Source organism: Carcharhinus amblyrhynchos, chromosome 6, assembly GCF_965287045.1.
Source record: "Carcharhinus amblyrhynchos chromosome 6, sCarAmb.v2.hapA, whole genome shotgun sequence".
In the NCBI taxonomy this organism is placed as follows: domain Eukaryota; kingdom Metazoa; phylum Chordata; class Chondrichthyes; order Carcharhiniformes; family Carcharhinidae; genus Carcharhinus; species Carcharhinus amblyrhynchos.
In genome coordinates, this window is record NC_137329.1 from 107121419 (window position 1) to 107145478 (window position 24060).

Below are 24060 nucleotides of genomic sequence, written 5' to 3' on the forward strand. Positions count from 1 at the left end.
AGAAAAGTGAGAGGGAATCTCATTGAAACTTATAAAATTCTCACAGGTTTAGACAGGGTAGATTCAGAAAGAATGTTCCCAATGTTGGGAACTAGGGGTCATAGTTTGAGTTTTAGAACTGAGGTGAGGAGAAATTTCTTCACCCAAAGAGTGGTGAACCGATGGAATTCATTGCCACAGAAAATAGATGAGGTCAAAACATGTCTGATTTCAAGAAGGAGTTAAGAAAAGCTCTTGGGGGCTAAATGGATCGAGGGATATTGGGGGGGGTGCAAGGTGGGAACAGGATATTGATTTTCAGCCATGGTCAAAAACAGAATGGTGGAGCAGGCTCAAAGTCCTTCTCCTGCGTCTATTTGCTATGTTTCTATGTTTCTCTATTTAAATGTTGCATTTTTACAGAATGAGAATGAAGACATCATACCATGAAATATTTGAAAGCGGAATTTATGCCTGAAGGAAATGGGCCTGAACATTTCACCATGGCTTCTATTAACTGTAAGCTGTGAAGGTCTCTGTATGAACAATGAATTTGTATTTAATGGTGTAATGTTAATAATTATGCTTATGTCATTTGTGGTATATAATTTGATAAAAAGAAAAAGTTAGATCTCAATTTTATCAGTAGCACTCTGAACTGTTGGAAGTATGAAACATGCTTCAATTTACTTTTGTTCTCTGGGCATGGGCAATGCTGGCAAGGTCATAATTAATCTTCTGTAATTGACCTGAAAAAGTGGTGGCATGCTCTTTCCTTGGCCTCACCTACTCCCTAACCCACCCTCTAATTGAACTTCCAGCTCCCTGACTGTCTCACTCACTGCTTCCCTTTCCTCAACCCTTGCTGTGAACGAGGGCTCTGGAGAGAGTAGCGAGAGATAGGAGCACCAGCTCTGACTTCCTGAGGGTCAGCAATGAGCAGGAGGGCCTGGGTATGGGAAGTTTGGAAAGCAGGATTGATGGCGAGCTGGAGGTAAGTAAAAGTTACCACATTACTTTAATATTTTAAAATTTGTTTTATTTTAAAGTTATCTATTTTTCCAATACTGAAATTTGGCAAAGTTTCTCAACTTTCACAGTATTTCTCTTCTGATGAGAAGATGTTATGGAATGAATTACAGCTCTTACATTCCAGCTCTTACATTGGTTTTAATGGGAAAACCTGGTTCACTTAAAGCTACACTTTTTAGGAACGCAAGTGTAACTTTAAGTGAGGACTTAAAGTCTTAAGACTTAAAGGACTTGAAAGCTACAAGATGAAGTCATGTAAAATCGTCGGCTCCAATGTACCTGTCCCTGGTGAGCTCAATGCATTCTAAGCCTGTTTTGAGTAAGAGATCACCGAGATCATGCCTCCATCCTGGAAGCGTCAGATGTATCTGAGGTCAGAGCAGCCTTCTTGGAAGTCAACCCATGGAGAGCGACTGGCCCGGATGGGGTACCTGAATGAGCACTCAGATCCTGCACGGACCAGCTGGCTGGCGTTTGCGCAGACATCTTCAATCTCTCTTTACAACAATCTGAAGTCCCTATCTGCTCCAAGAAGACAACCATCATCCCATTACCAAAGAAAAGCCAGACAGCTTTAATGACTACTTAATGACGGACATCCATCATTATGAATGCTTCGAAAGGTTAGTCATGGCACAAATCAATTCCAGCCTCCCAGACTACCTGGATCCACTTCAGTTTGCCTATTGCTGCAACAGGTCCACAGCAGACACCATCTCCCTAGTCCTGGACTCAACCCTAGAACACCTAGATAACAAAGACTCCTATGTCACAATCCTATTTATTGACTACAGTCAGCCTTCGACACCATTATTCCTATGAAACTCATTTCCAAACTCCGTGGCCTGGGCCTCGGCTCTTCCCTCTGTAACTGGATCCTGAACTTCCTAACCCATAGACCACAATCAGTAAGGACAGGCAACAACACCTCCTCCACGATCATCCTCAACACCGGTGCCCCACAAGGCTGTGCTCTCAGCCCCCTACTATACTCCTGATTCCCCTTCAACCCGATTTTCAAGTTTGGTGGTGACACCACTGCAGTGGGTTGGATCTGAGATGAGACAGAGTACAGGAATAAGATAGAGAATCTGGTGAATTGGTGCGACGACAATAATCTCTCGCTCAATGTCAACAAAATGAAGGAGATTGTCATTGACTTCAGGAAGCACAATGGAGAACATGCCCCTGTCTATATCAATGGGGATGAAGTAGAAAAAATTGAAAGCTTCAAGTTTTTTGGTGTCCAGGTCACCAACAACCTGTCCCATGCTGACATTATAATTAAGAAAGCCCATCAACGCCTCTACTTTCTCAGAAGACTAAGGAAATTTGGCATGTCAGCTATGGCTTTCGCCAACTTTTACAGATACACCACAGAAAGCATTCTTTCTGGTTGTAGTACAACTTGGTATGGCTCCTGCTCTGCCCAAGGCCACAAGAAACTACAACAGGTCATGAATGTAGCCCAATCCATCACACAAACCGGCCTCCCATCCATTGACTCTGTCTACACTTCCCGCTGCCTCAGCAAAGCAGCCATCATATTTATAAACCCCACGAACCCTGGACATTCTCTCTTCCACCTACTTCTGTCGGGAAAATGATTCAAAAGTCTGAGGTCACGTACCGAGCGACTCAAGAACAGCTTCTTTCCTGCTGACTTTTGAATGGACCTACCTCGCATTAAGATGCTCTTTCTCTACACTCTAGCTATGACTGCAACATTACATTCTGCACTAGCCCATTTCCTTCTCTATGAACAGTATGCTTTGTCTGTATAGCGCGCAAGAAACAACACTTTTCACTGTGTACTAGTACATGTGACAATAATACATTAAATCAAGATTTACTGTACTTTGAATGTAAAATGACTTTAAAAATTTATACCCGTATAGACTTCTTGTCAGCTCTTTCCATTTGAAATTCTTATGTGCACATTTATAATTAAACTCCTATTTAAACTTGTTGTAATTATACCCTCCCTTCCGCGGTGGCTTTGAAATGCCTTAGTGTCATGTTTTTCAATCCCTCAACCTGCACTGTACAGAAACTCCTGTGCTCTGATCATTTTTAACCTTGTTTTTAATCTGTCCAAACTACTCTTCATTTTGCAACTTAATTACAAATAATGCCATGAGTTGTAGAGAAAAATGAGGACAGAGTGTATAGTTTAAAAGTGGAACTCAATTTAATCTATGTGACTCAGCCCAATAATCTACAGCCCTGTCACCCCACTGCACCTGAAAATTGCAGTTAGTCCTGCCTCCAGATGTGAAATGCCACAGTAGATCAATTATACTCTTCAAATATGAAAATTAAAAATAACAGTGCTAGCATATGGTTTACTTGAACTCCCACTGATGCAAGCATCCTCCCTTCAGTTTCCCTTACTTTAATTCTTAAAATTATACTTACATTTGTCATCTTTTAAATTACACCCATGTTTTACCATCTGCTGATTTTAAAGTATATATTTTTTTGTACTCTTTGGATTAAGCATTAAACTGAAGTCCCATCTACTACTCACTATTACATGTAAAATTAAAACCACAGCATTATTCAAACTGGATGGAACCTCGCTTGGTGTTTGGGCCAGTAATTATCCCTCAAGTAACATCACTAATAAAAGATTATCTGATGATTCATTTTTGATTTATTGCTTTTTATGAGGCCTTGCTTTGTGATAATTGGCTGCTGCATTTCCCTGTAACAGGGATAACACTTGATAAACACTTAATTGACCGTGAAGCATTTTGAGGTCATGAAGGCAGCTAGGGAAATGCAAGTTTCTTTTCCTTACAGTGTCACTGTGTCACAGAACTTTCACTTTAGACAAGCGTTCAGGCATTCAGAAAAAACCTGGGAAAATTTTCCCCAAAAAATGGCAAGGTGCCATGTCCAGTGTGGATCCCGTCGGCATGAACCGGATCACAAACTTTAGACACTTGGAAATTTTTTTGTCCCCACGTGAAAAATCAGGCCCTGGGGAAGGTGCCCCCCCCCACCCTGGTATTCCCGTCTCTACCTTTGCATCTCGTGCAGCAACGGGAATACCAGGGGGCCCCCAAGGGGACGGGGGGTGCAGTCATCTGAGCTTTTAAATGGTTCCAGAGCACTTGTTCTTATTCAAGCCAGGAACAGGGCAGCGAGGAAACCAGCCCCTTGATTCATTGAGAGAGCCCTCACCTGGATGTCATGGAGGAGAAATGGACAACAATATGGTTGGCAGGAGGCCCTCCAGCAATGTTACAAATCTGTGGCAGTGCCAGCAGCCTGACCAAGTAGACAGGAGTGCAATGTTGGAAGAAGATGAATGACCTACTACAATCAGCAAGGGTAAGTACTCCCTGTCTCCTGTTGGCACTCCACCCTTCCATCACCCCCAAAATGTCACTGGAACATACAAGCCTCTCCTTTCAGGTTTCCAGCACTCATTATCTTCAACTCCTCCTCTGGCACTCCTCATTAGAATCCCTCTCTCCTTAGGTGCAATGCCCATATGTACCAGTTATCATTGACCCCCCAGACCCATCAGGCATCTGGCTCACGATATGCCCTTTTGGGTCCCTGCAGGAGAAGATCGTCCACAACTGGAGGGAGAGAAAGTAAACGAGTGGTGGAATGCTTGAACTGAGGACCCTGACTCTATTCAAGGGGAGAGCCATGGAGCTCAAAGGGGAGGAGTGGGAGTGGACCTGTCCTGAGAACGAGGTTGGCCTACAGGAGAAAAGTGAGGAGTCACTGCACCTTCATTCAGACAATCAATTCATGTGAGCACTTTGTTGTTCAAACTTTTGACCAGGCCATGTATTAAGACCTTGTCCCTTTCCATGCAGGAACATCAACTGAAGAACCTGGAAAGTAGTGTCCCACCACCCTCCCTCAACACCACCTTGCATAAAATCTTGGAGGATACTAATGAAGCATCACAACTCTCACCCACCATCACAGAGATATCCCTCAGTGGGTCACCTTAGCAGGCAGGCTTCAGTGTCACTATCTGGTGAGCATCTCACTGCGCCTGATTTGGTGGATTTAGGAATATCCTAGGGATCAGACAGTGGGAGGTATACTCGATCCCAGGACACAGCTGTGTCCCTGGCAGGTGCTATACCTCTGTACACGTTTGTCCCTCAGCTGCATGAGATGCAAAGGCAGAGCCGGGAATACCAGCATTCCTGCAATTCCAGTGCTGAATGGAGGAATCCCAAAGCCTTCTGTCGCAGGGGATGTTGCCAATGATGCATGGCTCAGGGATGTATGGAATAGATAATGCTTCCTATAACATAAAGATTCTGACTCTGAGAGTTGTCTTACTCCCTCATATTAACCTAACATCATGCTTTGGGATCCTGATGAATTAAACAATTTGTGTCAAGTAATCCTGGTACATAGAATTTAAATTGCACTTTTAAAACATCAAGGGTGACTTGCACTTCACAGAAGCCCTTCACTGTGTTGAAGTGTTTTGGACTAGATGTGGGGATAGGCTGTGGGGACGCGCAGGGGGACAGTGGGAGAAAAAGGTGACATAACATAAACCAAAAATATTTGATGGGCAGCATGTTTCCCTCATTTCTTTCAGTCACTGTGCCCATGTCTGAACCGTACAGGGTACGATTGATGTTTGGTGTGGTGGTCAAAATGTGGGTATGCCGGCGTTGGACTGGCGTAAACACAGTAAAAAGTCTGACAACACCAGGTTTTAGTCCAACCAATTTATTTGATAATAGACTCACAAGCCTTCGGGGTTAGTCCGAAAGGGGTTAGTCCGAAAGGGACTAACCCCGAAAGCTTGTGAGTCTATTATCAAATAAATCGGTTGGACTAAAACCTGGTGTTGTCAGACTTTTTACTGTAGTGGTCAAACTCAGGGATAGTCAATCTGACACTGGGGATAATAATTATTAGCTTGGCAACTCTACACAGTGATGGGTTTCAGCATATGACAGGATGAATGAAAGGCGGCACGGTGGCACAGTGGTTAGCACTGCTGCCTCACAGTGCCAAGGACCCAGTTCAATTCCCGGCTTGTGTCACTGTCTCTGTGGAGTGTGCACATTTGCCCCCATGTCTGCATGGGTTTCCTCCAGGTACTCTGGTTTCCTCTCACAGTCTGAAAGGTTAGATTCATCAGCTATACTAAATTCTCCCTCAGTGTACCCAAATAGGCACTGGAGTGTGGTGACTCGGGGATTTTCACAGTAACTTAATTGCAGTGTTACAGTAAACCTATTTGTGACATGAATAAATAAGAATTTGCCATACTTCAGTATTTAAGAATCCAGTCTTGTAATTAATGAGGGAAAGTTAATGAATGGACGAGAAGGTAGTCAAGTCTGGCCAGGGAGGTACCGGGGGGGGTTGTTGGGTGCTTAAGAGATGGGAGGGGTGGTTGGGTAGGAAGTGATTGAAGGGTTGTGGACTTACTCAGATGTCATACCAAGTTTAAACTGTCTGGACAATATCCTGCCCCAGAAGGACAAGACAGTAACACTGGGAAATAAGAATACTATTTTTCTTCTTCTGCTGTATAAGTATCCAGGTAAGTCACACATATAGAGCCCAAAACCTTGGGGCAAATTTTCCTGTTCTGCTCACGACAGGGATTGTAGCAGGCGAGGGGCAGACTGTGGACAGATCCATTGACTTTGGATGGAATTTTCTGGTTTTGGGATGATCACAGCCGGAAAATCCTGCCCTTTGAGTCCAACTCAGTGTCAGAAATATTTCAGAGGGTCCCCCAGGCAGCAGGGAATGAATGTATCCCAAGGTATAAGCTTCCCACATACACCCGCAGGATTCTAGCACAGATGTACTGTCGCACATCCAACGATCCGCACACCGGAAAGTTCAGACCCAGGTGATTTTTTTTGCTTGCTTTATAGTTGCATTATCATATTAGTGGAAGCAATAATGTTTCTGTTTGAAACTTATTTCTCTTGAGGGGGTGTGGAGGTTTTGGCTAAGATCAAGTGTAGTATAGACATGCTGCGCTTGGTCGAAGTCATTAGGTTACATTTTAGCTTCATTCGAAGCAATTTTTAAAAGCCACATCTCGGCCTTTTGGCTAAGGTGCAAATGAGATCAAGCCTTGGAGGAGGTGCAACGCCTACTCCACTCAGCCTGGATCATGTAGATCAAGCCCAAGACAGGAGGTGAGAGCCCTGTCTTGTCAGCTTGGATCAGGAATGTCTCAACTTGTTGACACTCTGAATTGGACTTGATTTGATTGAATTGCAATAAAAACAAAAAATATATAGTTTTTGATTTGGTTAAGGACATGTGCAAGCCAGCGCCCGCTCCAGTAGGAAAGGCATCAAGGTGCTGGGGGCTGGGAGGAGGGCAAAGGTGGTGCACTGTAAGTGGATGGGGATGCTGGGGCACAAAAGTGGCGCACTACCTGTGGAATTTTCCCTTCCTGCCCGCCACGGGAACTGTAGCGGGTGGGGTCAGATCATGGCAAAGGTCCATTGACCTCGGGCAGGACTTTCCAATCTTGGGGTGAGCGCGGCCGGAAAATCCTGCCCCGAGAAGTCTGCGGCAGTGACACAGTGGTTAGCACTGCTGCCTCACAGCACCAGGGAGCGGGGTTCGATTCCCAAATTGGGTCACTGTCTGTGTGGAGTTTGCACATTCTCCTTGTATCTGCATGGGTTTCCTCCAGGTGCTCCAGTCCAAAGGTGTGCAGTTTAGGTGGATTAGCCTTGCTAAGTTGTCCCTTGGTGTCGGGGGAACTAGGGTAAATGCATGGGGTTGTGGGAATAGGCTTGGTTGGGATTGTGATGGGTGCAGACTCGATGGGCTGAACGGCCTCCCTCTGCGCTGCAGGGATTCTACGTAGTGCACTGGAAGTCTGCTGCGGGGAGCACTGGAAGTGGGCGGGCGCGCGCGGCGTCGTGCGTCCTCTCGTAGGCGGGGGCGCGCGGAGTTGGTCGGGGGCGCGCAGTGCTCGTGCCCAGAGCAGTCAGGTTGTGTGGGACGGCGAACAGCGCGGAGCATCACTGAGAGACAGACAGAGAGCCAGGCTGAGACTGAGCATGGGCTGCTCCGGGACCGTGGCGCGGGCTCTCAGCCTCTTCCTCACCGTCCTGCTGAGGGAAGTGGCTCAGGCTGAGGGCAGCCTCAACATGTGGATAGATGCTCATCAAGCCCGGATACTGATAGGTGAGCACAACCCTTCCTCTCTTAGCCATGTAACACCGAGAAACCTCTCCAATGCAACTGGGAGCGTTTGGAAAGTTCGTGTTAGCAGTCGGAGCCTTTTATCTATTTATTTCTTTATTAATTAATTGACTCATTTGGATGGTGTTGTCTTTGGCAGTGCTTGGCTGTAATGTCCGGGCGCTCCCACCCCAACAGCTCCGAGTGCGACCTGAAGTGAAATGATGAGTAAACACTTGTGCTAATTGAGAGAGAATGAAGTAAACTTTTCTGTTTTGCGCACACGCCAATGTCTTTGGAAAATTAACTTAGCTTATTTTTGTATTGCTATGTCTTTTTTTTTGGATCCCTTCAATCAGGCTTTCGCCCCTGTCACAGGCTTTTTATCCAAGCCATAAACAAATGATATCTTCTTGGGACTGTGACTAAGGTAAACTTTCCCTCTTTTGTCCTTCTAGATCTGCCTGCATCCTTTGGTATGGTTGGCCACACCACCATCCCTGCTGCCCACTGGCGTCCATCCATGTGGGACTGCTCTCACACTGTTCCATTCTCATGTAATCATAACCAGAGAATCACTTGCAGTGTTTTTCTTCCTGCTACCTTGGGTGTCAGCCTAGGATCAATCCTTGACACCTTGCCCTCTGCCACCTCCTCCCCCCCCCATCTCATCTACATGCTGCTCTGTGGCCACACCAGCTAAAGATGCACCATTAGCTTTCACATGTACGCTGACAACATCCAGCTATAGCTTATTGCCAACCATCTCGACAACTCCGCCGTTGCTAAATGATCAATCTGCTAATCAGATATCCAGCACTGGATGAGCAGAAATTTCCTCCAATTAGACATTGAGAAGGGTGAAGCCAGCGGTTTTGGTCCCCGCTCCAAATTCAGTTCCCAATCATCAATTCCATGCCCCTCTTGGGCAACAGTTTGAGGTTAAGTAAGTGTGTTCACAATCTTGGTGTCACACTTGATCCTGAAAAGAGCTTTTGACCTCACATTCGTGCCATTTGTAAGACCGCCTATTTCCACCTGCATAACATTGCTTAACTTCATTCCTGTCTCACCTCACTTGTTGAAATCCACATCCATACCTTTTTTTTGCCCCTGTCTTTGACTTTTCCAACACATACACATATTCTACCCGCCACATGTTCTACCTTCCATGGGCAGCTGAGTTCTGGATGACCTGAGGTCCATGTCTTAATTCATAGCAAGTCCCGTTTCCCTATCACCCCTATGCTAGTTAACCTACACTGCCTTCACATCAAGAAACGTCTTGATTTTAAAAATTCCCGTTTTTGTTTACAAATCCTGCCGTGTCCTTGTTTCTCCCCATCACTATGATCTTCTCCAACCTCACAACTCTCTCAGATGTAGTGCTCCTCTAATTCTGGCCTCTTGTGCATTCCCAATCACTGATTCTCCACCATTGATAACTCTGCCAAGCTCTGGAATTCCCTCTCTACATGTTTCTGCCTCTATAACAGAGCTTTCCTTTTTTAATACACTACTCCAAACTTACCTCTTTGACCAAGCTTTTGTTCATCTGACCTAAAATCTTTTGTGCCCACATGTTTTGTAATGCTCCCATGATGTGCCTTGGGACGTTTCCTTACATTAAAAGCGTTATATAAGTATAAGTTGTTGCCTTCATCCCTTGGATTTTTGTATGCACGTTGTGTTGTTCGATGCAGCCCTTCCTGCTTCTGGCTAAAATAAAACAGCAAAATCAGTTTATGATGATTTGAAAATATGCTTATCTATTGTGATTATTAAGACAGAATACACGTGATGTCCACAAATGTTTGTTGAACCAGTGTGGGCATCAAACAGGCTGAAACCTCCTGACAGATTCATAAGTTTTGTTAAACTGCAATGATCTTTGTGATTACTTCAGAATATAAATGTGCGTTTACTGTTCTCCTTGAGGGTCTGGAAAGTAGTGATATTCAATTAAAGAAAGATTTATTGAAGTGTATCAAACTTACAAATGATTATGTTTGATGATTTAGTGTTCAGATAAGTTGCTGAGAAGGGTCAAACTGGTGCCACAATATTGGGAATAATTCTTGATCGTCCTGAAATTACCAGGTTTTGAAGAGGATATTCTTATCGTTTCTGACGGTAAAATGGCTCCGTTCACTCATGATTTCAGGAAAGCCCAACAGAGAATGCCAGCGATTCCAGTCAACATCCAGGCCATTAATTTTACCTGGCAGGCGACGGGGCAGGTAAGGAATGGAGCCAACATGATTTCATAACATATGTTCCAGTGTAAGCCATAATTATATCTACAAGTTTTGCCTATGAACTTTGAATTTCTTGGGGGTGGTGACTTTATTATTCTCTTAAGGGGCCACCATATACATTGAAAATCATTATATTTGTCTATGCAATAACAAAGATGGCTAATTATTAATCTAAGATAAATTTGCAAATTCTATAGTATGTGTTTCACAACATCACAAACTTAGCTCCAATAAAAATTGTACAGCATGCCAGTAAAGATTGTATTTCATCTCGACTTAACTGTTTGGAAGGATTTGTTTTTTAGTGTAGTTGACAGCAAGACTGAAGCAGCTTCAACTTTAGGTTGCTTTTCCAAAATGAAGATTGTACCATTAATAATAGCATTGAAAATAAAACTCCTAACTTGGTTAATTATGGAAAGAAAAAATAATTATTTAGAAGCTTGGAAGTATCTATAAAATTATAAATCATTATTTACTACAGATGATTGATGAATAATGAAAGAACAAAGTTTATTCGTATACTGTAATTGTCAGTATGTCTGTCAAATATGAATACTCTAATTGGAAAGTTTTTTTTGTTTACCTTTTACTATATTGATATCAACCTTGATTGTTAAGAATGAACACATATGATGTCCATAAATGATTGTTGAAGAAGTGGGCATCAAATGGGCTGAAACCATCTGACAAATTTATTATTTTTGATAACTGAAACTGCAGAGGTCTTTGTGATCACTCAGAATGTAAATGTGCATTTACTGTGTTCCTTGAGGAACTGGGAAGTAGCGATATTCAAATAAAGAAACACTTCAAAAAGTCTATCGAACTTACAAATGATTGTGAATATATGCCCAATGTGTGGCCAGTCGTGTAACTATCATTTTGCCCCGATTTCCACCACTCCCATAATACGTTGTCCTTTCAGCTTTAATGTCACCAAACATAAGAAATACCTTGTTTGTGGCCTCTACCCAGTACAGCTTGAATGTGGATGTGAATTTTGCCTGTAGCTTGTAAGCTTTGTTTTACAGAAAGTAGTTCTTGTTGAAAATGAACTCCTTTGAAGCCTTAATATTTTTATCATGTTCCACTGTGGTATTTTGCATCTTAGTGTTGTGCATGCCAACCAAGATTAAAGCAATGGGCCCAGGAGATACCACTTTATTCAGTACAATATGCATGTGGCAGCCATCTGTTCCATCTACTAACAGAAAATAACAGTGATAAACTTCTCAGACTTCTGCCAAACTAAGAGTTTATTGCCTACAGAAGAAGGTTTGATAGTTATCTTGTGGTCTACATCTGGTTTCACTGGAACTGTACATCATACAGACACAAACTTGGTGTTTATGTGGCAAACATCATAGCTGGGTTATAGGCTATCAAAAACAGAAAACATGCACTCTGGAGGAAGAGAGAATATAGTGAAGTATTAGAATTCAGATTAAGTACACACTTTTATTTTTGTAGACATTGAATCTTTATGACATTGTCTCAGTTTAACAGTGTTCAAAGAACAAGACAGATTTTACGTAGTACAGAAGTCAAGAAGTAATAATATACAAATTTTATTATTTCCAGGTAATCACTTAATTATTAGTTGACAAACTTTTAGTAATTACCACACAACCATTACTTCTTCAGTCTAGACAGTGTTACGGATGAAGCAGCGTGGTTATTGGCATTTAAGAGTGATAACCTCACTGGAATCAACAGGATTAAAAGCAAAGTCAAATCACTGCTGTTACACACAAACATACTCTAATCTATACCTCTCATGGTGGAGACCACTTTTCGCATATATTCATTATGTTAGTTATGTTTATAAGTGGTATGTATGTAAAATTATTTCGGGAGCATAATCTCTTTCCAGGTTTAACACGGTTATAAATTCTTTGATATTGCTTCCTTGTTGTTGCTCCCTTTAACCTCTGTTTAATATTCAAATCTGTATTTTTCTGCTACTGGCCTTATCGATAATTTAAGCACATTTAAAGTTGAACAAAATGGTAGCAATTTGGTAAATGTTGTTAGTAATAGTGTGATATCTAGAAAGCGTTTCATAAGTTAACTAAACAGAATTACAATGGTAAAATGACCTCAAAACTTAAAATCCTTCCTTCACACCACGAAGCAGTAAGTGAATTATTTTTAATTCCTGCTTTACTACATCTGTTGACCATGAAGTATGCACAATAAGCATTTAACTGATGCTCTTGAAATAAATACTGTAGTCCATCTTATGTTTATGTAAGCAGAAGTTGCCCAAAGAACTAACTGCTTTCAGTTTCAAAAGTAAAACTATGAATAACTTACAAAGAGGAATGCTGTTTCTTTAACTTTCAGACTCATTTGAGATAGTTCAACATTGTCACCCAATAGTAGTCGAATTCCATTGACACTCTGCTGTTTTTGACGGGGTTTTGGGATTTCATGCCATGGCTCAAGGAATACTTAAAGAACCAGGTACCCAGGCTCATCAGTCTCAACAAGAAAGGGAATAACCCATGGTTTTACTTTAGATCCGATGTGGGCTTAATAAAGGAAGAGAGTACTCTGGGGTTAGACTTACGCTGTTATCTTTTAGGATTTTCATGGTTCAAATACATCCTGGGAACAAACTGAAGTTTGATGTCCATTTTCGGTTTTATTCAAATGCATTTTAGTCATGTTCAGTAATGTGTTCAAATTCATTTCATTAGTGGACTTTGAATGAGTGAAGATTTGTTGAACACATTTTTCATTCTTTTGGCCAAAAAGTTACTAGTGGCTGATTACCATTCCAAATGATCATAATCAGGGGAAAAAGCAGCTTGAAGGTAATGGCACATTAGGGGGATTTCATCCTGAACTTCAAAGCTATCTTTAGGGGCTTAAGAACAAAGGCTTTGGGACACGAAGCATGCCTACTTTATCCGTGACGATTACTATTCAACAGCTGGATTAACCTTTCCACACAATGTGAACTTTCTCTTGTGACAGATTCATGTGGCTTGTTAGGACATGAGAGTAAGTGTTTTTAGAAAGGGCACAGAGGAGGTTTACCAGGATGTTACCAGGGATGAGGGACTTCATTTACGAGGAGAAGGTGGGAAGTGTTAGGACTGTTCTTCTTTGAGCAGATTTAAGGGCGGTACTGTAGCACAGTGGTTAGCACTGCTGCCCCTCAAGTGCCAGGGACTCGGGTTCGATTCCTGGCTTGGATCACTGTCTTTGCAGAGTTTGCATGCTCTCCCCATGTCTGCGTGGGTTTCCTCTGGGTGCTTCAGTTTCCTCCTGCAGTCCAAAAGGTTAGGTGCACTGGCCATCCTAAATTCTCCCTCAGGGTACCCGAACAGGTGCCGGAATATGGCGACTAGGGAATTTTCACAGTAACTTCATTGTAGTGTTAATGTAAGCCTACTTGTGATACTAATAAATAAACCTCAACACTTTAAAAGTGATGACTTAACCAGGGTTTTTGAGATGATGGGAGGTTTTTGAGAGTAAATAGGGAAGTAAAATATTCCCTCTGGTGAGTGGATCATTAATTGGAGGTTATGGATTGAAAATCATTGGAAGGTCACTGAGTGGATAAGGAATTTTTTTTCATTTCAAGGATGTGGAATGCTTTGTCTGAAAGGAAGTTAATTCCATAAATAATTTTCAACATAATAATTCCGTAAATAAATAAAAGTTGAACAGTCACTTCAGGATGAGAAACTTGTGTGGATTTGGCAAAAAGTGGGTATGTGAGACTAAGCATGACTGATCTCTCAAAAAGCCTGCACAATAAGCTGAATGGCCTCCTTCTGTGCAGTCATTTGGCAGGCCAGGATTCATGGCAACGTTACAGTAGAAAGATATAGATCGGGCTTTTAATCAGTACTCACACTGGCACACGGCAATAATTAAAATTTCCCGAATACTTCTCAGTACATATAAACATGGTTTAAGTTTAGTGGTAAGTGCTGAATATTTCCATATCCAAATATAGAGCCTGTGCAGCCATGTAGCTCTTGGCATCACCTGATGAAATTAGATGGATTAAAGCTAATGATCTGGATCATTCTATAACTATGGAGCAAATTGTTTCTAATTCTAGGGATTAAATATCAGCACATTTGTATCTCTCCTCTAGGTTTATACAAAGCAGAGGAAAATCATAATTGTATCTTATTCTTATTTCTATAAATAGAAATTTAGCTTAAGTATCAGTCCTTTCTGTGTGTGCCATTTTTTTTTTAACTGTTCTTGGCTGCTTTAAATACAACTGATTTCCTCCTTCACTTTTCAACAACATTCCTGTTCCGTGGACAGAACTTGATGGTTTCCATTGATGGGTTTGCAGATGGGAGGAAGGAGGGTGAGGGGTATGTCTCTCAGACAGCTTTCCCACCAGTCTCCTGCCTGCTCCAACCTCTCTGCAGTTTTACAGTGGGCCCGGTGAGGACAAGGCTGGCTGGCCAGCCCACCCTTGGCCCAATTTGAGGCTCTTCGCTGACCGATTAATGACACTCAACTCCCCAGCTAGCCTCAATTTCAAATTTCAGTGGTGGGCGAGATGCACTTCTGGGACTCAGGAGTTGCTGGCCCTGCCCTGAGGCAGGACTGGGGAGCTTCTGGCCCTCCTGTGAGGCTGGACTCGGGAGCTGCTACTGGCCCCGCCCTGAGGCGGGACTTCCTCCCAGTGAAGAGTGACAGTTCTATCTCCAATGAATTATTGTGGGCAGTGATGGTGGCAATGCATTCTCTGCTGACTCTTGAAGTGGCAGGTAGGAAGCCCCATCATCCTAAAAACTCCTGTCCATGTTTCTCTTGTCTTCAGTCACACCTGTTAAATGATTTCTTTCTCCTTGTATCTTGGAGATCCTCATAGCTCTCTCTGTCTGTGATTGATGTTGTTGAATATCATCATCCACCCCTTGCTTTTTTGGTTTCCCAACCATAACAAAATACCTATTGATCTTTCAGCCTTCAGCTCTAATGAAAGTTTATACTTGTCATGTCACAACTGGTTTCTCTTCATAGATAATGATTTATTTCCAATCTTTTTTCTCTTATTAGAGACTGTCCTCCATGTGTGTGAGATTTTACCAAATGCTGTAACCAGATAGACCAAATTTATTTGGTAGCACGAGCTTTCGGAGCTTTGCTCCTTCTTCAAGTGAGTGAAGAGTTGTGTTCAAAAACAGGGCATACACAGACACAGACTCAATTACAAGATAATAGTTGGAATGCGAGTTTTTACAGGTAATCAAGCCTTTACAGGTACAGACAATGCGAGTGGAGACAGGGGTAATCACAGGTTAAAGGGATGTGAATTGTCTCGAGTCAGGACAGTTAGTGAGATTTTTCAAGCCCTGGCAAGTCATGGGGGTTACAGATAGTGTGACATGAACCCAAGATCCCGGTTGAGGCCGCTCTCGGCGGAATTTGGCTATCAGTTTCTGCTCGGCGATTCTGTGTTGTCATGTGTCTTGAAGGGCAGCCTCAAAGGGCATCTTGGGTTCATGTCACACTATCTGTAATCCCCATGACTTGCTGGGGCTTGCAAAATTTCTCTTAACTGTCCTGGCTTGAGACAATTCACACCTCTTTAACCTGTGATTGTCCCTCTCTCCACTTGCATTGTCTGTACCCATAAAGACTTGATTATCTTACTTGTACTCCAACTATTATTTTGTAAATTGAGTCTGTGTCTGTGTATGCCCTGTTTGTGAACACAACTCTTCACTTACCTGAAGAAGGAGTAATGGTCTGAAAGCTCGTGTTACCAAATAGACCTGTTGCACTTTAACCTGGTGTTGTGAGACTTCTCATTGTGCTTACCCCAGTCCAACGCCGGCATCTCCACATCGCAGACCAAGTTCCACCTTATTTCGGGGAGATGAAATGTGTAGTCAAATGCGATGGCACATCTGTTGGAAATGAAGGGATCTGAGAAACCTGAAGCTAAGTGTCAAGAGTAAATATAGCATGTACATAGTTATTGCTAGGATTAGGAATTTAATCTGCTCAATGGACATGGATGCTGTAACAGGCTGTGTGTATATTTAAAAAAACGGAAATATGAAATTCCATAGCAGGCAGTAAACTTATTGAGGGCTCATAACACAATTCAAATAGTTGTTTGGTTGTATGGAACTCGAGCATTGCTGAAAAGAGAGACATATTTTGTCCAAGCTTTTTATCTCGCATTCATCAGAGCATTTCTGATGCATTCTCCATGGTGATGCCTCTGCCGGTTACAGTCCACTTGCTAACCATTCAGTATAAATTTGTTGTCTCCCTTGATTTTGTATTCTTGCAAAAGTCCTGATGAGTAGAAGACAAAAAAAAACTTTGATTAAAAAATGACATTTTTCCAGCAACACTGAAGTTCAAATAGTTGACAGTGGTATCTAAAATAATTATTAATTATTCCTAGATAAACTTGCAGTAACAATATCACATCATTTATCTTTCAATATGGCTTCTCATGTCTCAGCTACAGGAAGTACATATGCATTCTGAGACTTACCATTAGAAAGTGAAAAAAAGTAAAGTGCTTTCCTTTTCATAAATAGCTAGTTGATCTCCCATGGTGTTGCTCATAATGAGTGATTTGCTCACCTAATGCTTGCAGCTTCTTGATGTGTCACTGTGAGCTCATTGTGCCTCCTCCCCTTTTATTCTCAAAGATATATTTTCCCTCCAAAATTGTGTTTTTATTTTTGTGAAGAACAATTCTGATCTTTGTTTTTATGTGTCACTGTTAGGGTTTCCAACTGTAGTTGGATCTATTCTGGGACACGACATTGCATGACCACCAGCTGTAATATAGCTCCACCACTAGTCACCTGATGTATCACATATTTCTTTTTAACACCGATTTACAGAATCTCTGCTGTTCAGAGTGAGGTCATTTGGCCCATCAATTCTGCACGCATTCTCCGACAGGTCATCTTACCCAGGCCCATCCCCATCCTGTCCCCGTAAACCCCGCGTACTTATCCTGCTCATCCGCCTAACTTACACATTTTTGGACTGTGGGAGGAAACTGGAGCACCCAGAGGAAATCTGCACAGACACGGAGAATGTACAAACTCTGCACAGTCAGTCATCCAAGGCCAGTATTGAACCCAGGTCCCTGGTGAAGGAGCAATGCCACCCATAACTGTAAAAGCAAACAGACTCTTCTATCTAATTAATTTTTGACTGTCAAAGCCAAACAACCATTTTCCCCTTAACTAATAGTTTTAAAACTAACAAAAGAAAGTGTGCAAAGAAAGTTGACAAAATGCAACTTATTTAATGCTCTAAGGATATTTATCCTTGGTTTCTTGCAGTCATGTCCAGGAGATTAGTCTCCAATTCCTGGAGATTCTAGGAATATCCTCCAAGCAACCATAGTCCCTTCTGTGACTCTTTATTTCAGTGTTCTAGATTGTTTATCTATGTTTTTCCTCTAAACTTTCTCCAGGTGTCCCCAGTCTTATTGTCTATTTCTTTGCTACAGTTTCTTTCTCATTACAGGATATTGCTTTTTTCCTATGTGTCTCAACCTCTCTTTCTTTCTCTTTGTGCCTCCATGTATACTTCTGCCCATCAATTTTTCCCTGTGACTCAGACCCTTGGTCTGTCCCTGAAAACGATATCCATTTTCCTAGTAATTCCGAGTTCCTGAGTTCAAATCAAAGTTGTGGAAACTTATTGTGATAAATCTGGCAATTTGTGTGCTGGCACAAGCGAAAATTTTGATTTTATTTATTATTGTCACCAGGCATTGGGATACAGTAACAAGTGTTGTTTTGTGTGCACTATACAGAAAGCATACCATTCATAGAGAAGAAAAGGAAAAAGTGCAGAATGTACTGTTACAGTTATAGCTAGGGTATAGAGAAACATCAACTTAATGCAAGGTAGGTCCATTCAAAAGCTTGATGGCACAGGGAAAATGTGATAATTGAAAGCTACTTGGTGAAGCCACACCTGTAGTATTGTGTGCAGTTTTGGTGTCCTTATCTGAGGAAGGATGTCCTTGCTATAGAGGGAGTACAGTGAAGATTTACCAGGCTGATTTCTGGGAGGAAAGAGTAAGTCAGTTAGAACTATATTCACTGAAGTTTAGAAGAGTGAGAGGGAATCTCATAGAAACTTAAAATTCTAACAGGGTTAGACAGGGTAGATTCAGAAAGAATGTTCCCAATGGTGGGAAGTCCAGAACTAGGCGTCATAGTTTGAGGATAAGGAGTAAACCTTTTAGGACTGAGGTGAGAAAAAATTTCTTCACCTAGAGGGTGGTGAATGTGTGGAATTCATTACCACAGAAAATAGTTGAGGCCAAAGCGTCTGATTTCAAGAAGAAATTGGATATAGCTCTTGAGGGTAAAGGGATCGAGGGATATGGGGCGATTAAGGATATTGAATTTGATGATCAGCCATGATCAAAATGAATGATGGAGCAGGCATGAAGTGCTGAATGGCCTACTCCTGCTTCTAGTTTCTATGTTTCTATTTAGATTGTCATAAAAGCTGAACTGGTTCTCACATGTCACTCTACTGGGTCTGGCCTACATAGGACTGTGTTCCTACTCTCCAAGGGGAACTAGGGCTGAACAGCACATGCTGACTGTCCTGTGTTGTCCACATCCCAAGAACAAATACAAAAAAAATTCTGTAACTGTTGACAATCTCGTTTTCTCTGGTCTGTGAGTTTCTTTTTCTTGCTCATAAACTCCCTTTCTCTAGCACTCTAATATCACTTGTTGTCTTTCCAATCTCTCTTTTTGGCTCCCACTATCTATTTCATAGAAATCATAGAACCCTACAGTGCGGAATCCCACCCAGGCCCTACCCCCGTATCCCTACATATTATACCCATTAATCCCTCTAACCTACACATCCCGGGACACTAAGGGGCAATTTTTTAGCATGGCCAATCAACCTAACCCGCACATCTTTGAACTGTGGGAGGAAACCGGAGTAACCGGAGAAAACCCACACCGACATGAGGAGAATGTGCGAACTCCACACAGACAGTGACCTGAGCCGGCAATCGAACCCAGGACCCTGGAGCTGTGAAGCAGCAGTGCTAACCACTGTGCTACAGTGCCGCCCTGTTCATGTTTAATGTATCTGTCATGTCCTCTTATGTTTGTATCTGACTCCTTATACCTGGTCCTTAAGTCACCTGTCTGGTCCTAAAGACAAGCCCAGGCTTGCCTTGTACATCAACAAAGCATCACTGACCTAAAATGTCCTTCCCTCCAAGCCCCAAAGTTTTCTCAACAAAATAGTTATGAGTAAGAGTGAGTTTCTGACTTCTTTTCAGTAGGAGATAGTATGGCAGGAAGTGGAACTCTCCCTCACTACAAGCCCCAAATTCTTATTTTTGGAAGCCTCATGCATAGCAGTTTGCAGTGCTATGAGTTGAGGGGGGGTGGGGGTGGTGGTGGTGGTGAGAGGGTTTATCAGTCATGAGCTTAGTGTTGAGGAAGAGGAGGCAAACATCCCCTAAGTTCATCTGGAGGGGAGAAGAGAGGATGCCGAATCTGTGCTGAGACTGAGTAAATATGCAGTCTTTCAGATGGCCAGTATGTGGCAGCACAAAACAATTCGGGGTAATAGATTTTTCCTATCAAGTGAAGCCTTTGGCATCCTATTGTTGTGACCCACTAAATATTTGTGAGTACTCTACAAAACAGAAATACCCAGGATTGATTATGGGCCAGAAATAATGTTGGGATGTTAATTATGTTTTACCTGAATCTTAAGATTTCACCTGAACCAGTTGGAGTTTACTATCTACAAATACTTCAGGGTGTCTATAATCTTCTGATTATTCTAAATTTTTATTCTAGATTATTGATTATTTTAAAGAAAACACAATAACCTGATTTTTATAAAATAAACCTGAAGTAAATACCTCATAAAATTGTTCAGGCTTCAAAAGCCATTTTGTGTTTCTTCCTTCAGACTTCAATTTAAAAAAAATGTTTTATCACACCTAAATATTTCTGATAGCAAATGAAAAAAAACACATATTTAAACACTAAGATGATTATGGGTTTGAAATAGACAACTAACGTCCATTAAATTTTTTATTATTAATCATACAATTTCCCACCAAAATTGAGCAGAAATATTATTTTTTTTTATGGGCTGTGGGTGTCGCATTTAAGACTTAACCATATTCCTGTGAGTCTGGAGTCACATGTAGGCTAAACGAGGTAAGGATAGATTTCCTTCCTTAAAGGACATTAGTGAAGCAGACGGGCTTTTCCAGCATTGGTTTCATGGATCATTAGACTTTTAATCATTAGATTTTTAATTCCACATTTTTATTTCATTCAAATTTCACCATCTGCCCTGGTGGGATTTGAACCTGGGTCCCCAGAGCATTGGCATGGATCTCTGGATTATGGGTCTAGCAACAATACCACTACGGCACTGCTCCCCACCAGCAGGATTATAAATGTTCTGCATCAATATATGATGCAAGTTCCATGACCTCACTGTGAGCATTCACCTTGGGTTAAATAAAGTTGCATTTTACAATCCATGACTTGATTTTGAATTCACAAGTTTGACATCCCCTCTCCCAGAATTCTTGATGATTGGTATGGTTCTATTTATTTTTTTGAGTCTTTCTAGTGAGGAAGTAATAGATTCTGATCTCTAATTAGTAACTCACTTTTTAAAAGAAGGTAATTTTTACTGCACCTTTGAATTTTTCCCGTTCTGGTCATGTTGATAGTTTTACAACTTTTTGGTTGTGATCTTTCGGTTTTTGGATGTGTTACTTGCAGAAATTTAAACGGTCAAACGAGCCCTGTTTTGATCTGAATTGGATTTCAGGTGTTTGAATCAAAGTCTTGAATTTAAATTTATTTATACGTTTTTTTTACCAGTTTTGCTTCTCTCCTTCTGGAAGTGGTGCGTCTTACCAGTATACACTTCCACAGGCACAAATGTCATCTAAAACCGTGTCTATATGTGACCCTGACAGCCAATACTTTTAAGTTATTCATCTATAAAGGGCATTATGTTTCACCTAAAACTGACTTTATATACACACGTGAATTCCAGCAGGAACAGCACTTAGGAAGGTAACCTGACTGTTTGCTTTCTCCCTTGCCATGCTACTACCTTAACAGAGATTAGCACAGATTGGTATTTCAACTACACTAGGTAATACATTCACTCACTGAGTTAACTGGACACGCTGTTCCTTTTTGTAAGGTGCATGCATAATCAAAAAACATAAAACTGCAATTACTTGAAAGAAACAGAGATAACATTTATAATATAAGTTTATACAATCTGGACAAGTTGTGAAATATTCTAAAATTCTCTGTTAAGACTTGAAAATTACTGAAAAACTAATCTGTAGAGGTGTGAAAAAGATATTTTGTGGCAGGTCACGTCACAAAAATGAACCATTAGAAAACAAATTTTGTAACAAATCATTTCAGGCTCTATACTTTTATGAATTTCAATAACTTCAGTCATTGGATAATCAACAGATGTGTGGTTAGGTTGATTGGCCATGCTAAATTGCCCCTTAGTGTTAGAGTAAATTAGCAGGGTAAATACATGGGATTACAGGGATAGCACTTGGGTGGGATTGTTGTTGGTGCAGGCTCGATGGGCAGAATGGCTTCCACACTGCATGGATTCTATGAATATTAATTCTATAAATAATCATTACAGGCTCTGTATTTTTATGAATTTCAATCACTTCGGTCATTGGATAAAGATGTAATGGGAGATCCAACTGTGAACATTCCATTGCGGGCAACAATCTCTCAGAAGGCCACAGGTCAGTAAATCTTAGGTGTTTCTTATTTTCTTTCAGTATTAAATCGATTGTTTTTAAATTCTAAATGTTCGAGTTACCACCCCTGCTTTACCTGTACTAACAAGAACTAGTTTAGAAAGTAATGCTACAAAACTGATTTTAATTATAAAATATGCTCAGTTGTGAAAATAATTAACAATGAAACAAGCAGACTGAATATAAGTAGATTTAAAAGGTCAAATTAAAATTGAAGTTTGCTTTTCCAAAAGTTTGGGTGTTTAACACACTGTTGGTAGTGACATTGAGCCACAAGACTGGAGGTGTTTAATTCTGAATTCCTGGTCTGTGCTGAATTAGATGATTCTACTCTGGACATTTGAACATGAGGCCCCGTCATCACTGGTAAGGAAGGGAAAACAAACTTGACACAGTTCTGGATCACCTATATAAATGACCCCTGCTGAATTATGCATGTGAAGACATGATACAGTTTGATTGTAATGCTTCTCTCTTCTCCATCCCTGCCACCACCTTATTTCAAGTACCTGACAACACTCAATGTTAGGCTGTTAGAATAGTGCAAGGCGGTTCCCTATATTAATCAACAACGCCAGAAGGGGAGAGAAGATTGTAATTTTTAAGCTTCTCTTATTTTTAATTTTTTTCTTATTTGTCACAAAACCACCTTCGCATCTTGAGCACCTTCCTAATTTTTACTAGATTTTTTTTCAGTTCATGGAAGACTATGTTGAAAATATACTTCAATGAAATGTAGCTTGCTTGATTTGAGTGGTTCAGAATTAATTTATATTTATGAACTTACTGATAAAATTGATTGAGTCTTGGGTAATTTAAGCGACCACCCTATTCAAAATGATCTCGATTAACATTACTTTTCTCAACACAGTAATATAATTTGCTGATCTATTGTGTTACTGGTAAAACCACTTGGTTGTAGAGATCACTTTACTGGGTAGCAGAAATTCACACGATCCTCTACAGTTTGGATTGCATAACAGTACTTATTCAACAGTGTAGTTGTGTACTAAAGTTACAGGACCCCTGTGTTTCATCCTCTAAGTTGGAATTCTGTCAGAGGAGAATCAAAAGCCACATTGTTTGAAAAAAAAACACCGATTTGGAAATTTTAAAGAAGTTAAAATATATGCAAAGCTTAAATTCCAGGGAGGTGCAGTTTAATTCAGTGTAGAAATGTTTGACAACTTTGACGCTAGTTCAGTAATTATGTAAGGCTTATTTCTCCATGCTTTCAGTGGAGAGGATTGTTGAAGATGAAGGAAAGTCTCAAAGGAGCATCTTGTGTTTAAAGCTGTGTCCCTATTTATGGGAGAAATTAATGTATGTTTTCCAAAATCCTTGCAGCTTTGGTAAAAGAAATTACAGTAATTTTCTTAATGTGTGAACCCTCTTCAGCTAGGCGGCAGTTGGATTTCATCTGCAAAATCACATGTTCAAAGGCAGCTGTACGGGTAATACAACTGGCCATGACTTAGAGCAGCCCAAGTACCTTGCTGCTGTAGGGTAGGTCCTTCCATCCATAGCTATTCATAGTCCACAAGGAGCCATGGACATCTCTCTCTGTTTGTGCAAATTCTGCATGTGGTTGTCATTTCACCACCCACCACCAGTCCTGTTTCTGATGTTACCCATCAGTCCAGTCCTGCCACCTGATATTCTTTTGTTGCCGGCATCAGGCTCCCACTTGCCTTTTCCACTTTCCATTATCCACGCAAGGCCACGGTCACTGTCCAAACAAGTTAGCAGCGCGTTAGCTTTCAACCTCTCTTTGCTGGCAATGGTCCCACTCCAAAAAAGGTGGTGACCTTTTCTTTAGGT

At 41.3% G+C, this 24060-nt stretch overlaps 1 protein-coding gene across 1 annotated transcript in view; it reads left to right on the forward strand.

Annotated features, from left to right (window-relative positions):
* Window positions 1-7966: 7966 nt before the first annotated feature.
* The window catches only part of wif1 (wnt inhibitory factor 1), a 34066-nt gene continuing 17972 nt past the window's right edge, over window positions 7967-24060 (forward strand). The window contains exons 1-3 of the mRNA XM_080191733.1: window positions 7967-8181; window positions 10279-10418; window positions 22116-22224. Coding sequence (XP_080047859.1) covers window positions 8055-8181; window positions 10279-10418; window positions 22116-22224 — 376 coding nt within the window. The 5' untranslated portion in view covers window positions 7967-8054. The remainder of the gene's footprint in view (window positions 8182-10278; window positions 10419-22115; window positions 22225-24060) is intronic.